The following is a 15,563-nucleotide window of genomic DNA, read 5'->3' on the forward strand; positions in this document are numbered from 1 at the left end:
ACATTTCCATTTTCTTCCAGGGAGTCCAAAATGCTCTACATGTTCTCACTGTCAAAGGTGAGCATAAACATCATTTACTTGTTATTCAGGCAGGGTTCTTGCTTGTATTTCCAAATGTGGCTGAGCCAGCAACATTTTACCTTCACTGTTAAAACTCCAAGAACATTTAGTGATATGTATGTCTTTTAAATATCTTATTTTTATTTAAAAGACCTTAACTTTAAAAAGATACTAATAAAGTAAGCATAGAAAGGGAGCATGTGTATCTTCTTTAAAACTGAATTCTTTCCCAAATTCTGCACTTTGCAGCAATAAAAGACAAGTACAACCCTGATCCAGAGAGCATCAAACTATGTCTAAACAAGGCCCTTTAGTATACTTATGTCTAAACAAACCCTACAGCTGTTTCAGCTGTTTTTCAGTGCAATCCAGCACAAAGGCTTGAAGACAGCAACTCTGTTCCAATACTCAGCCCATCTGGACAAAAAGGGAATGAAAAGTGTGGGGTATATGACAGATTCCACCTATCTGGAAGTCCATAGTCCCATTAATATGAGCAAATAAAAGCGAATTGTCTTCTCTGTTGCTATCTTGACAAATTTTTAAAGTATAAAGAGTCTTTTAAAAAAGTTTTCTACTGTTCACTGTACACAAAAGCTTTGCTGCATACAGGAAACAGAGGCTCTTTTGTGCAAGTCTCTGATGCCCAGATTATTATTTTCTAATTTGAATTCTGAATCTATATGTTGCTTCACTTTTATGTTAACCAAAACGTCTGTAGCATTATATTACAGTAAAGGAAAACCAAAAAAACATTAAAAATCCTTCTTATATCCAGTTTATTTAATACCATAGCAGTAAATACAGGTAAGAGGTCTCTCATCTGCCAGTGCTAGAACTTGTGAGATATAGCTATATGACAAATCAACAGTCTCTCAGTAGATCTGGAACTCTGTGTGCTGGAAGCTGTAGTCTTCAAGTTCAGCCTCATAGATTTTGGCAATACAATTGAATACACTGCTCCTAATATGGCAGAGAAGCACCTGTACAGAAATCAGAAATAAAGCAACACTGTGGTTGTCAGCATTGAGAACAATATTCCAATAGCTGTAGTCTTCAAACAAGTGAAATATATAGTGTGGATTTTCCTTAAAAAAAAGGAAGCGATCTTTGGTCAACACTTATTAAAATGGGCTTTAGTTTTATTTACTACAGTAAACAGTAATCCTAAGATTCTACAGCTTTTTTCCTCATGTTATCTTACGGGGAATCTGAAAATAAGTATTCTGCTGTGACAGAGAAAAGTAATTTTACTAGTTTCAATGCAGGTAAAATTTCAGAGCAGAGGTAGGCTTCAACTCAGCAGCTTACAAAGATTCAATCTTAGTGTCCTCTGGAATGAGTAGGAAGCACTAACTCCACATCATTTCCCTTTCATAATTCCTGTGTGAGCACAGCACTGTCAAATACACTGGGCTAAGCTCTTATTTAGTTAAGTCTACAGCAAGAGCTCTGAATTGACAACTTAGTTAAACCCATATGATGTTTAATATCCATGCTTAAAAAGTGCATAACATATCCCTTAGTGCTCTCTAAAATGGCATTTCAATACCACACTAATGACTAGTTGTAATGACACTGGTCCTTAGGAAAAACACTGTCCTTTGAAGCACAGGTCTAACTAGAAGGCTGACCTTCAAATCCAGGCAGAAATCCTAAAGACCTTGTGATTTTCACCAGTCTGTGTGTTTTTCAGGCTCCTGCTACTATCTAAAATTGAACAGGCACATCCACCTCACAGGTAAGAAAACTTTGTTACAGCCCCTAAAACTGCTCAGTGAAAGGGATCTGCCCAATATGTTACACTGGCCTTACACTGGCCCTAGCCATAAAATTATTTCACTATACAATGACCTTGCCAAAACAGCCCAATGCTCATTGACTAACATTTCACTAACATTTCAGTTCCCACCTTCCTCAGCCTTCTCTACTTTCTTTCATCACTCAAAAAAGGAAAAAAAAAAAAAAAATCCTAAAACAGGAGACAATACTGCTTTGTTTATCTGCTCTTCTACTTCTGCTGCCTCTGCACGGCAGGTTTGCAAGTAAATACCTTTCACAGATTTGGTGTGTAAGCATTTAATTTTTATGAATTTCAGCAGGTGTTAGGCACCTTCAGGCACACAAGGATCTGAGCCATCCTTCCTTGAGTTAAATACAAATACATTATCATGTAGAGCAGCAGTATTTAACTTTTCTTTAGTTCTTGCCTAAAGACCAACTGCTTCTCCCAGTTCTGAAGTATGATTTTGATCAGCAAGGTTGATTTTATTGGAAATAACTGCTCGTGCTTCAGTCAAACCTAGAAGTTCTATCCAAAACCATATTGGTGTTGAATAAATACAGACTAAATCTCCTCTGACGAACTTTTTAAGACATAGGGTGAGAGGAGCATCTTAAGAGTTTAAGTGACATAGCCCTAACACAGTGAATCTGTGGTAGAACTGGAAATAGAAGGCCAGGTCTTCCAGGTTTAGACCTTGTCCACTTGACCATACTTATCTTCCACTGTTGGTTTCGCTATCTTACTCCTCCAGACACTGACCCTTGGAAGAAACTGTCTGCATCCCAAGAGCTGCCTTTGGTCCATTATTTCAGCATACTCCTACTTGAAGACTAACCATCTTTTACACAGATTTCCTTCTCTTTCCAAACACATTGTTGATTAACTTGGCCATTGACTTTGATCCACTTGGTCGCCTCTTTTCCTTCGCTTTGAAATTTGAGGTGATATTCCTGAGGACTTTTGTGAACATTGTCACAACTTCCTGATAATGTTCCGCTGCAGACAGTTCACTGAACTGGCACTTGTTGTCCATTGCCAGCTTTTGTCCTTCATCCCAGCCAACTTCCCTCATGTGGCATAAATCCTGTTTATTACCAACCAAAAATATTGATGACTCGACCATTCTGAAATCAAAAAGGTTCAAATTAGAGAAAGATGTTAGAATAGCCAAAACTTACTAATTCCAGAGATACCTTAATTAAGAGATGTCAGCAGTAGAACAGACAGAAAAGTGTTTTTTCTGTTTGTGGGGGTTTTTTGGTTTTGTTTTTGTTTTTTTTTAACTACAGTTCTGATACAAGTAAAGGATTTCACTCATTTGTTTAGAAGGCATCTCACCTGATTGATGCAGGAATACACACCACCATGTCAACTCAGACTTGCAATTTTGGTCATTCTTTTTGAAAGTAGTTGGTTTCTTACGATAAGGTCAGCCACATCCACAAAGAATGTAGTGGTGACTGCTCGAGGCAGATTAGGAGATCTTCATGGTATTAGTTTATCAGACTAATTTATTGTGGGAAATGCTTTCTTCAACCCCCACACTGGTGCCTCTCTATTTGCAATGAAGTGGGGGAGTGAAACTATAGACTGACTATGCCAGCTTTTTACACATGTAAATCACAACAGACAGATTTATGGCAATTATTTACACAGTAGTGCTGCAAGATGCAAGAACAAAAATCCTGATGTACTTAGCTTTGGATACAGAGGGATAGATTGAAATTTGCAATTAAGTTTACTTTCGTACACTTTATTGTTGGTGTTGTGTTATCCCACTAGGATGCTGCTCGATTTTCATTGCTAGTAGGATACTTACAGAAATGTTCTCAGCATTTTTGTATGTTTGCTGAGGGAAACAAAAATAATGCCACTTACTTTTTACAAGCTCCTATGTGAGACTCTCGGATCCTGTACAGCAGTGCTTTTGCAAATGCAAATGATGCTCTGTCACTGATGTCATAAACAATGATAAATCCATCAGCCCAGTGGAGCTCATCTGTGAGGGAGAGCTTCCCCCGCTGTGGCTGAAAGAAGTTCAAATTGAAACATGAAAAAAATTCAAACATGAAAAAAAGAATGTTACTGCTGTCACTTCAGAGCATTTTCTTTGTCACTGTGAATGTGAGAATGCTGTATCTTTTCTTGCAAAAGATATTAATAGGTCTAGACCACCAGTATTTGTGCCATTCCTGGTTATAGTTCTGTTTTACATGTTCCTAATATCCTGACTGCAGTGAGTTTAATTTGTTAAAAAGTCTTTGTTCCCACTCATTTCTTCTGTTTCTTTGCATCATTCAACTCTGGAACAGGATAAATTTCTACCAGGCTAGGGAAAAAAAATGATCTAAATAATCTCCTTTCAAGCTGCAATTAACTTTAATGAAGCTGACAACAAATAACACAAGTGATAATGGGGTTGTACCAGTCCTTGAGTCTCTGCACCCCAAGGAAGTGCCACATTTTGATTTCTAGAAAGCAACAGCTGCAAATTCTCCAATTAAGAACATAATTTTAAAACTATTTTCTATTAGCTTATCCCTGCAAGCCGATTTGGCAGCAGCTAGCAAGACTATGTAACCCAAGATAACACTGGAAGCTGACAAAAAAATAAATAAAAACAACTCTAATCTGTGGAAAAGCTATCATAGACAATAATTTGAGGACTGTTTGAATTGTTCCCTCACTAGTTTACTGTTTTGCTCCTTGGAATGTATATAGCCTGCACAAACATTTTACCCTGGTTGCCTTGATTAGCTCAGCATCAGGGTAGCACTGTAGCATCATGAAGAGCTGAACTATGAAGGCAGCAACCCACCATCAGGGTTGGTAACTGGCAGCAAAAGGGGATGCATGAGAAAGAAAAGATGAAACAGGTTTCAGCACTATTTCACTATCTTTAATACAAAAGCTTTTAAAATGGCAGTGACTGCAGCATGTTTAGGGACAGGAATGATGACTTGTGTGTCACAGCTGCTTCCCAGATGGCTCATAGAGTATCTGTTGTTGGAAGGAACACATAAGGATCATTAAGTCCAACTGTCTGCTCCTTGCAGGACTACTGAAAAGTGAATTATCAGATTAAAAGCATCGTCCAAATGCTCCTTAAAACTCTGGCTGGCTTGCTGCTGCGACCACTTCTCTGCAGAGCCTGTTCCAGTGACTCATAATACTCTCTGTGAAGAACCTTTTCCTAAGGTTCAATCTGAAATTCTGATGATGTAGATTCATTCCATTACCTCATATCCTGTCAATATTCTCCAAAGATCAGCATCTGATACTTCCTCTGATACTTCCCTTGAGGAAGTTGTAGACTACAATGGGGTCACCTCAGCCTTCTGCAAGCTGAGCAAGCCAAGTGACCTCTGCCACTCATAAGTCTTGCCCTAGAGGCCCTTCATTATGTTGGTCATCATTCTCCTCTGGAAATACTCCAACTGTTTGATGTTCTTCTTATAATGAGGCACCTTTTGGCTGCCAGAGCACACTGTTGACTCACATTCAACTTGCTATAAACTCACACCCACAGATCTTTTTTCACAGGGCTGCTCTCCAATCTCTCATCACCCGTTTTGTATGTATAACCAGGACTACCCCATTCCAGATGAGTAATCTGGCATTTACTCTTGCTAAATCACATAAAACTGGTGATTACCCAGCTCTCTACCCTATGCAGATCTCTCTTGAAGGCCTTACTCTACCCTTGAAAGACTCCACAGCTCCTTCTAGTATAGTATAACTTGCAAACTTGGTTAACGTACATTTTATCCCTGTGTCCAGTTCATTTATAGAAGCATTAAAAAACTGCATTTAAATTGAGCCCTGGAGAACACCACTGGTCACCAGCTGCTAGCCCAGTGTAACCCCATTTACTATAACTCTTTAGTCTGACCCATCAGCCAATTGTTCATACAAGCTATTACGGACTTGTCTAGCTATACGCTGGACATTTTAACCAGAAGATACTGTGAGAAACAGTATCAAAAGCTTTGCTAAAATTAAAAAAAAAAAAAAAACAAAGAAACCCACTTCTGTTAGCTTCCCTTCGCCAACTAGATTGGTGGCCCTGTCTTAAAGAAATTAAGTTAGTTAAGCAGCATTTTCCCTTTATAAAACTGCGATGAGCCAGTGAGTGTTGCAGAACAGGATCCACCAACAGTTGCTCAGAGAGTGACTTTTCAGGAAGCAGAAACAAAAATTGGGAGTTTACAGAATCTGCTTTTCTCTAATTCCCATGTGATACAGAACCACCTTCTCCTCCATTCCCCATCCATCTCTTTCTAGAATCACCCATTTTAATAGATAAAATCTCAACACTACTACTTGCTGCCTGCTCCTCTGAAGGCATGGAGGAAGTCATGAAGAAAACATCAGAAGGCAGCCAACAGTTGAAGTGAGGCTTTGTTCCTAAGGAAGAACTGGACAAGAGAGTTCAATGACTGCTGGAAACAGGAGCTGCCCTTACCACAGCCAGACTCTGGTCTACTTAAAAGGTGCCCAAACTGTAGCCAAGTCTCCAACCATAATGTAGTATCATTTACTTCAACTTAGGGAGCTGCTACTCCCAATGTTTTAAATATCTTAATAGAGTTGTTCACATGCCACAGGACTTCATATGACAGTAAGTGGAAGCTTCAGGTGGGCTTAGGAAAGAGGTTTGAGGTAGGCAGAAAGAAGTCCACAGAACCACAGCACACTTTGAGGTCTCCATCACCCTGGGAGAAGCTTGTCTCTAGGACGGCTGGTTTGTTTGGTGGTTCTTTTTAAGCACTCACTTTAAGCCCTTTAACTGAAGTCTGAGTCAGATTTTCAGTGCTTTGGCTTTAGCATTCATTGTCATAGTTGAAAGAATCAAATTCACTTCCCAAAAAGGAACTTGGCAAGCAAATGGTGTTAAGGTCAAGGTAGACCTACCTAAGTCTGCATGTATTATCACAGAAACCAAAGTTTCTCTCTTCCTGTAATAGGAGGAAAGAAATATATACAAAAAAGCTTTATTACAAAGTGGTTTATTTTGATCAAAGTTCAGCAGTCAACACATACAAGCCTGCATTATAGCCTTCCTTGATTCTGTTCTGTGAAATCAACTCTTACATCCAGGCCTAGCTACTTGACCACTTCTGAAGACATTTAATAAATAAACTGCTTGCTTTAGGAAATAAATTTGATCTTTTTAGGGCATTTGAGAAAACTACACATAATCCTGTAACTTATCTCTGTACCTGTATAATGCAGAAGTAGGGAAAATTATTTCTGTTAGTAATACTCAAAAAATGCAACAGCATTTAGAGAAAATATAAGTAATAAAGGGCTTCTTCCCTTAAGTGGCAAAGCACTCAGCAGTTCTGAGCCATTATAACTATAAAATTTTAGTCATTAAAAAAACACAAAACAACAAACTAGGAACAAATTCCAAGAACCAGAGAGAAAGGTTGCAAGCTCCTGACTCTTTCTATCATGAGACAGAGTGAGGAACAGCCTTTGTTTGCCCCCTAAAATTCTTACCTGTGAACAGGGGTCATAAATTTCCAAGTGTATCTGCCTCCCATCCAAGCACAAGTGTTTTGTATAGATGCATTCTAAAAAGACACATGGCATTTAAAGAATATCAGCATGAGAGGGACTGGTGAAGGCAGTCAAAAGAAAAAGTGACAAAGATGAGATCTGCTAGCACTGATGGTACATTTAGTCTCCTGGCTATTGTTTCTTTTGGGGGGCTTTTGGTGTTTGTTTGGGTTGTGGGGTTTGCGTTTTTTTGATACACACTGGAAACAAACCTATATAATTTTTAACACCTGAGCTGCTGCAGCCCCTTAGGCTGACCAATATCACTTCACTGTGGTGTACCTAAGGAAATGTTGGTGCAACAAAAACTTTTAGAACCCATTTTTCCACTGAAAATTAAGGCAAAGGAGATGCAAAACGCTCCGAACCACCTAAATTCTGCTAAGCTTGCTACCAGGGTTCAGGATTATGAAAGCAGTAAGACAGCCTATGTGTAGATTGATTCTTTACAAAGTCATTATTAAGTAATAATGTTTCTTGCTCTGAAATCTAGTGATTTAAGAGTTCTTCTGCTAGGCAGCATTAACTCAATAGTATTTAGAGGATCATGTCCTTAGACTAGAGCTTAATATTTCCACAGTGTCAGTTATCTGATTTATGACTCTCTTCCAGCACTGACAGTCATTACCACTTTAAGCAGTGGGGTGTCCTATGCAAGCATAACCAACTTGTACTCATGGCACTGGCCAACTGCCTAAGCACAGTTCCTTAAAGTGACTGAACTACAATGAAAAAAACTGGTGTTGGCACTACGGAAAGCACACTTCAAACTGGGTGTAACGAGGGTATAGATAAGGGAACTGAGCATTTCAGTTCAGTACCATGTTCACCTTAACCATTCCCCAGGGATGTTTTAACAGTTCATCTGATGACAAACTGCCAGTCTCAATCATACCAGGATATCAAATCTGCAGCTCCTGATGGCTTCTATAATCAAAACAAATTTTTAATTAATACTTGGGCTCAACTAGAAGTGTTCTAGGATGATCTTTCCTTTTATCACTACTGTTCCCACTTTTTTTTCCTCCTTCCTCCTATCAAGAAATAGAGTTTAACTTACTTTCCAACAAACACCTGTTTCAAAATGAAAATGTGCTTGGAAGTCTGATATGCCTTTTCTGATACTTGCAGTATCAGAGGGTCAAAAGAGAAAAAAACCTGGTTTTAATTGTGGGTGCCTTAGGACACATATGAAACATGAAGAGTACTACAAAACTTACATGTGACAGCTTAGGCTTAGATAAGCCATCTGAGACACAAACTGTGTGTTTAGTGACAACGTTGGTACAGCTAGAACTTTTAGTTCAGAGTAATTTAATTTCAATACGTTCAATTTGCATAGTACTGCTATTTATTACTGTTTGTGGTTGTTTTTTTTTTAGTGGATTGTATAACTCTCAATTTCGTAAAAAGAGGCTTTTGGAGAAAGTCTTTCACTTTAGCAAGGAAGGTGAGGTAGACAGCAATCTCCTTGTTAATTTTGGGGGTTTCCAGTGCCTCATCAACTGGAGCAGCAAAGTCCCAAAGGTGTTTGCTTATCAGTTAAACAGCACCTCTACCCTGGATGTCAAAGTTCAAGTCCTGCTTTGCCATCTTCCAAGATCTTAAAAGCATCTTAAGGATCAACATGTTCGTGCTGGCATGAATAAGAAGTTTTATCCTCAACACGGTGAGGCTTTCCACAAAGCTATCTAATCAGTGCATCCCTGCAAAAGCTGAGGGCTTTGCATTATGCTTTGATTAACCAGTAGTGCCTGATAAAACAATCTGTTTCACCTCTCAACTAGAGCTGAGGATGAGATATTCAATAGAACAGGTGTTGGGGTTAGGGTTTGTGGTTTGTTTGGGTTTTTTTTTTTCTTCCAGTCTATTTCGTTCCTCTCTTCTTTATCTCCTCTCTGATAGAGCTTACTATAATCTACCCGTGCTTCGCACATTCAGCCCGGTTATCTTCGATTCCCAAGTCCCTTCCCAATTGCTTTACGACGAGCATCTCGCCAGCCCCACTGCCGGAGTGCACTACCGGAGTTTTAAGTGATCTCCCCACAGATACCTGCCTCGGCTTCTCCCGCCTTCAAAGCTTACACTTAATCAGGAACTCTCGCTGATAAGCGACCGAAAACATATCTTCCCTCAAAGTTCTGTAAAACTGCCTTTCTACCCAGTTTCTTGCTCAAAGAAGCGTCCGATGGTTCCCATCACGCCGGGGAACCCACGCCACACGGCCCCGACCGGAGACCTCACAGGGCGCCCTCCCCCCCGCATCCCTCCCCTCCTCTCCCCAGCCGGTACCGGGCGCCCCTCCCGCCCTCCCCGAACCCGCGGCTCTCACCGGCGTTGGACGCGTATTCCCCGATGAACCGCCGGGTAAGAAACCGGACCGCCAGAGCTGCGGGAGGGAAACAGATGCCAGGTTTAGCGGGCTCCCACCCTCCTTCCACCCCCACCCCAAAAAAAAAAAAAAAAAAAAAAAAAATCAGAGGGGAAAAAAAACACCAAAAAAACAAAACATCGGAGCCACCTCCCCCAACCCTGCCTTACCCGACTTTCCAGCTCCGCTGCCGCCCAGCACCGCCACCTTCACTTCGGTCATGCTGCCGCCAGGCCGCGCCCCGCAGCCTCCATTTCTTTATAGCCGCCGGGGCCGGGCACGGCCCCTCTGGGGACACCGCCCCGCAGCCCGCCTGCCCCCGCCTCCCCTCCGCCTGCCCCCCGGGTCTTTCTCCGCCCCACAGGCGAGGCCGGTGGCTACAAGCTCCCCGGGAAGTGGGGTGGGTTGTTTCCATCTTCTTTAATAGGCGCGGTTCTCCTCGCTTCCCTCCTTCCGTTCCCGCCCTCTTTGTCTTCACCTCCTACCGCGCACACTTTATCCGCGGACAGCAATTGCTGCCTCCCGGCCCGGCCCGGCGGTTCCGGACTCGTGGCCCGGTGCTTGACCGCAGAGCCGGCTGGAGGGTATCTCGCCTTGCCGCTCTCAGCCCAGCGTTCCGACAAGGGGTTAGACACTAGGGGCAAAAAGGAAAAAAAGAGGAAAAAGGAAAAAAAAGAAAAAAGAGGAAAAAAAAAAAAAGGAAGAGAGATGGTTATTATTTTTTTTTAACTCTAGAGTTTGTTTTCAGTACCAGGAATGTGCAAGTGAAGAAATTCAAGTGATTCTGGGTTTTCTTTTAAATGCTTCTGAAGTAACTTGACCAAATTAATTGTTTTGCGTTAACTTTGATGTTCACTGCCCTATGCTTCAAAACTCTCATCACTCACTAAGCTTGAGTGCCTTTTTAATGTGTGCGAATGTTTTCAATGGATTTAAATTTAAAGTTATGTGATGGGCAGCGCTTTGCTGATGTTTACAGCACATCCCTGAAGCAGGAACATACGACAGATACGGAAGGTGAGGCACAAACAGGTAAAACTAGAGGCAAGACACCCTGCATCTGAGTCTCCTCAAGTGCTTTCTAATGGCTGTCAAATTCATGAGATACTTGGATACATATGTTTAGTTAGTTCCACTGGTGAACAGGAGATTGCTGTAGCATCAAGGCTACACTTGTATACTTCCTCTGTTAATGTTTATTTTATTTGGTTTGTATCATTTGAATATATTCTGAAATTTTTACTTCTCAGATAAAAGTTGTGCATTGTATAAATGCTTCAATAAAGGACTGCTTCACTTTTACTTGGTATTGGGTATTAGAGTTGCAACATATGTACAGGAGCTCTAAAAGAGGCAGACAAGGTATTTGAACATCTCTTTGTTACAGGCAAAGGAAATACATAGTGAAGAAAAATACATTTAAGAATAAACATGCAGACACAACTTGGGTCCAAATCCCCAGGTGCTAATGGCTGGATGTGTATTCAGAGGATACCCGTCTTGCTCAGTGGGGTGGGTTCTTTTGGTAGTTTTCTGCTATTGCTTACTAACAAGACAAAAGTCTGTCTAAAAAGAACTTCAGTCCCATCCTTTATAGCTGTTATGACATTAGCTTTTGAAACAGTGGTATTCACTGAAGCCAATATTGGAATAACTGACACAACAGAGTAGTATTTTATTATTTCATACACATTGAAACTACTGCAACAGGAAAGTCTAAAACTACTTATCCATGTGCACTCATTATCAAGGGTGTGACTTTTACTGGTGATTTAAGTAAATGGCATTGATCTTCCTTTTAAGCAGAGGTGTGGTGTTTGAGCCTGGCTTTCTCACGGCTCGGGAAAGTACTTTATACATACACTTTTATGTGAAGATTATAACTATGCCATAGAGAAGGATAATTAGCACAGTTTTCACCCCTAGAAACAGGCCCTGGTAGAGGAAAACAGAAATTAACTCATAAGAAGAAGTAGGCTCAAGATGCACTCCTCAGGTTTGCTTTTTCTCCTCCTTAATTTTTTTTTTTTTTTTTTTACTCTTGGCTCATTTATGGCAACATTGGCTTATTACAGCCTTGTCACTCAACCCAGTCCCTGTGGCATGATGGGCTGACACAGCTCTTTGTGCAGGTGCATTGTGGAATAGAACAGGGAAACAATCCCACTGTTTCAGCTCAAGAAATTCTGTGCTACAGCAACAGTCGAGATTTCCCAGGAAATGGGAAAAAGGCTCAGGTCTGTTTCAGATGCTCGTGCATCCAAGTGACTGCAAGTGAAATCGGAACGTGAGTGACTTCACTCTACAGGAAGCTTAAGGCATCAATATTACAAATGTGGCAGCTTGATCTAAATCAAATGCTGTGGTGCTGGATGTTGTAGTTGGGATGTAAATTGTCCAAACTCTCATTTTATACCCTCAGAAAGATTTAAAAAAAAAATAATACAGCTCTCCTGTTCCCATTACTGAGACTTAAACCCATGGATACTTCTCTCACCGAGACAGTGGATGTGATAATCAAATTAGGGTCTTGTCTGTGTTAAAGAATACAAAAAAAATTTCTATAGAAGACTGATTTTGTTGTGTATATTCTGCATGCATGTTACTTAAAGCATTAGAGAAACTGTTTTGATTGAAAATTAATTGTGAGATTTCTTTTCCGAAAGACTCTCTGTCACTTTCCAGAACTAAATGGTATTGAAAACATTTAAAATGGACGGAATTCCTGAATATCTAGTCTAAAATAATTACTTTTAATCCTATTCATAAACTTTTCTATCCATTTTCTCTAATTACTGCTGCATTTGCATTTTACTAGTGTGTGTATACACACTAGTATTTTTAATTCCTTCACATATGAATAATAAGTTTCAAATTTCTTTTACATGAACACACAAAAAACTCAACTTCAAAAGTTGCTTACCCATCTAAACTGCCATTTTGACATTTCAAGTTGGAACTAGAAATTTTCTTGATCAGCTTATTGAAACAGTTTGGATAACAGTGAGCTTGAAGGGAAGTATCATCTGTTAGAAGAAATGTTGCAAAGTAAACATATGCTTTATGAATTTGTCTACATTTAAGCTTTTATATATAATCTTGGCTTGTTGGGGTAGTTACTGGAACAGTGTGGTAGATAATACACCTTTAAATTACCTCATCTGGCTGCTTGCGTTCAGTGTGACTCTTCTTGCCTGCAACTTGTACAGTTGTCTCATTTCTTTCCAGTGTTACTTATGTGTCATTTTCTGTACTGGAATGGTTTAAATTTTATTACCCATGGATGTAAATGTCTCTAAGGGTAGGAGTACTTAGAAAACAGCTCATCTCTCAATAGAGCAGAAGCTTATGTGTTAGTTTCAGATGCGGTGGTCAAAATGAGTCAACTCTGGTTCAAGTTAGAAGTGAGTAACTCTCTTCATGTGTGTAAAGCTCTGCTATAAATGTAGTAGGCTTCTGGCAGGTATAATGGAAATACATTATTAACCAGATAAATTACTTTTGCAGTCAGCGTGATGGAGGATTTTGAATTGTGTAAGCTCAAAGTTTTCACAATTCTGCAAATCACTGAGTCAGGTGAGGTCACTTAGCTTTTAATTCTCAGTTCTGTACATCAGGACTTCTATTACTTCATGCCAGACCTCTGAGAGGCAAAACTGCTCTTTGTGAAAATTTACATCAGAAAAATGTAATATTTACTTTACTTTTTAGGTTTTTGTTTGGTTGGGGTTTTTTGGTTTGTTTGGTTGGTTTGGTTTTATTTTCATTTTTTTGCCTTCGTTTGTTTTTTATTTGTTTTGTTGGGCAGGCAGTCTGTTTGTTGTTTTTGTTTGTTTCTTTATTTTTTCCATATGGCTTAGCTGCTAGAAATTATTTGGAATTGGGAGGATGTGTACAGCCATAATGTTTTGACCAAAAAAGCACAGTTGGGAACCACAGCTCTGCTTGTGTTTCATGTGAGAGACTTTCCAGAGAAAACAGAAATCTTTTTCTGTGTGGTTAAATATTTAACTTAAATTCAGCATTATCTGAGCTGCAAGACTAAATGCTCATGGGCAGTGCTTGTTCTCAAATTCCAGCACAAAGATTACTTTTTTTTTACTTTTTTTTTTTTTTTCCAGTGCCTAGGGGAATGTTATCTCAAACTATGCAGATCTATTTGTAACAAAAATACAAAACACATCTTGAACTATGGTCTGTACTAGAATTTAATCTCTGTAGTTTACTTTTACAAATTAAATACAGTATACAGAGGAAGTTGTTATTAATCTCAAAAGAAGTATAAAAACAACCCAAGATGTTTTCTGTAATGGAATTATCTAGAAATCAATATTGCATGTTGAAATAATTCAATATGTTGAAGATTTCCCCCCACTTTTAGCACTAAATGAAAAATAGTTACTTTTCAGATACACTTTGCCAGATTTTTAGGCTAAAGCAGGGAGTATCATCCAAGAATAATTAAATAACCTTGTCATGGAGGAGTATTTGTTTAACATTTAAAAAAAAAAAAAAACCAAGCTCAAGTCCATGTCCTGAATCAGAACAAGGATTTAAAACTCTCCTGTATCCCAGGAGTCTGTGATGCTCTTAGGGGATGAAAACAGTTTTTATTATCTCACTGATTTATTTATACAAGAAGTTTAAAAAAAAAAATGGCTATATTAAAAATGTAAGGAGTCCTCACAGACAAGAATAACCTTTACCACCAGACTACTGGGTGCATTGAGGTTTTTTTCCTCACTTAAATTTCTGTCTCTGATTTGAGAAGAATTTTGACCAAGAAAAAATTTTCTTTTTTAAACCATTTCTGGCTTTTAATGCTCTGTTGGAGATCAGAGCCATTGGTTGCACTTACAGACTAAAGTAAAAGAGGAGTGTTCAGGTTTTCTTCTTTGTATGGAGAAACTGTGAAGCAATAATTAGCAGTGAAAATAGTTTAAAGTCTCATTAAAAGCCAGGATTACGGAAAATCCATCTTGGTTTTCCTAATGAGTCTGAATCTAAGGGTCAGAAGACTTGTTAAAAAAAAAACAAAACAACCAAACAAAAAAAAAAAAAAAAACAAACAAAAAACCTCAAGGTGATCACTGTTTGAATTCACATTCACATGTAATAAAAATAAAAATCAGTTCATTGTAAAAACTTTGCACCCGTAAAAAAGAAATACTTGTACGGTTTCTGCCAACTGAAGAAAAATAAATAATGAAATTTCATCCTAGGAGCAAGTAAGAATTGACTTCTTTCAGGAAAGGAAAAAAAATATAATTGCTAGTTTTGTAAATAATGTCTTTTTTATTATTATTCCTTAGGGAAAAATACAGTTTGTTTGTTTTTTTTTATGTGAAGAGGACTTTTCATATTAAAAAAGCAATCCAAATGCATTTATGTTATTTCTCCTACAATCTGAAACAAGTGTCCCATATACAAAAGCTGCAGAAAGTGGCAACTGATCTATTTTCCAAAAAAATATTTGAAAGGAATATCACCTTGGAAATAAGTGATACAAGCACAGCATTAGGTTATAAGTTTTCACTGACAATGAAGTAGGAAAACCAGACCATAATGAACTCTGAAATTTATTGCAGAGCCAGTCATTATTAAGGTTTAGGGCTGGAAATAATAACTAAAGTATTTCTGCTATCATGGCAAATGCTGTGAGTGGTCATTGATGTCTGTTCAGCCTACATAGTAATGAAAGTCCTACTGAGAGTTCTCAAATAAGTTACAGGGAGATAAACTAGTGTTTGAATTTGCAGTATTTTAATCGTTCTGCAATAA

General features: G+C 38.9%; 1 protein-coding gene across 2 annotated transcripts; it reads right to left on the bottom strand.

The window, feature by feature from the left end:
* Positions 1-822: 822 nt before the first annotated feature.
* Positions 823-10,065, bottom strand: RERGL (RERG like). Of its 2 annotated transcripts, XM_071733018.1 has the most exons (6): positions 9,953-10,065; positions 9,744-9,800; positions 7,352-7,425; positions 3,725-3,873; positions 2,682-2,970; positions 823-1,043 (listed from the first exon to the last, which is right to left on the bottom strand). In XM_071733018.1, exons 1-5 carry the CDS (start codon positions 10,002-10,004, stop codon positions 2,688-2,690), a joined length of 615 nt encoding a protein of 204 aa, XP_071589119.1. In that variant the 5' UTR covers positions 10,005-10,065; the 3' UTR covers positions 823-1,043; positions 2,682-2,687. The 2 variants fall into 2 exon arrangements, with proteins under 2 accessions (XP_071589119.1, XP_071589118.1); XM_071733017.1 differs by having other exon boundaries at positions 823-2,970.
* Between the last annotated feature and the right edge of the window lie 5,498 nt (positions 10,066-15,563).

Source organism: Heliangelus exortis, chromosome 1 (genome assembly GCF_036169615.1).
Source record: "Heliangelus exortis chromosome 1, bHelExo1.hap1, whole genome shotgun sequence".
Classification (NCBI taxonomy): Eukaryota; Metazoa; Chordata; class Aves; order Apodiformes; family Trochilidae; genus Heliangelus; species Heliangelus exortis.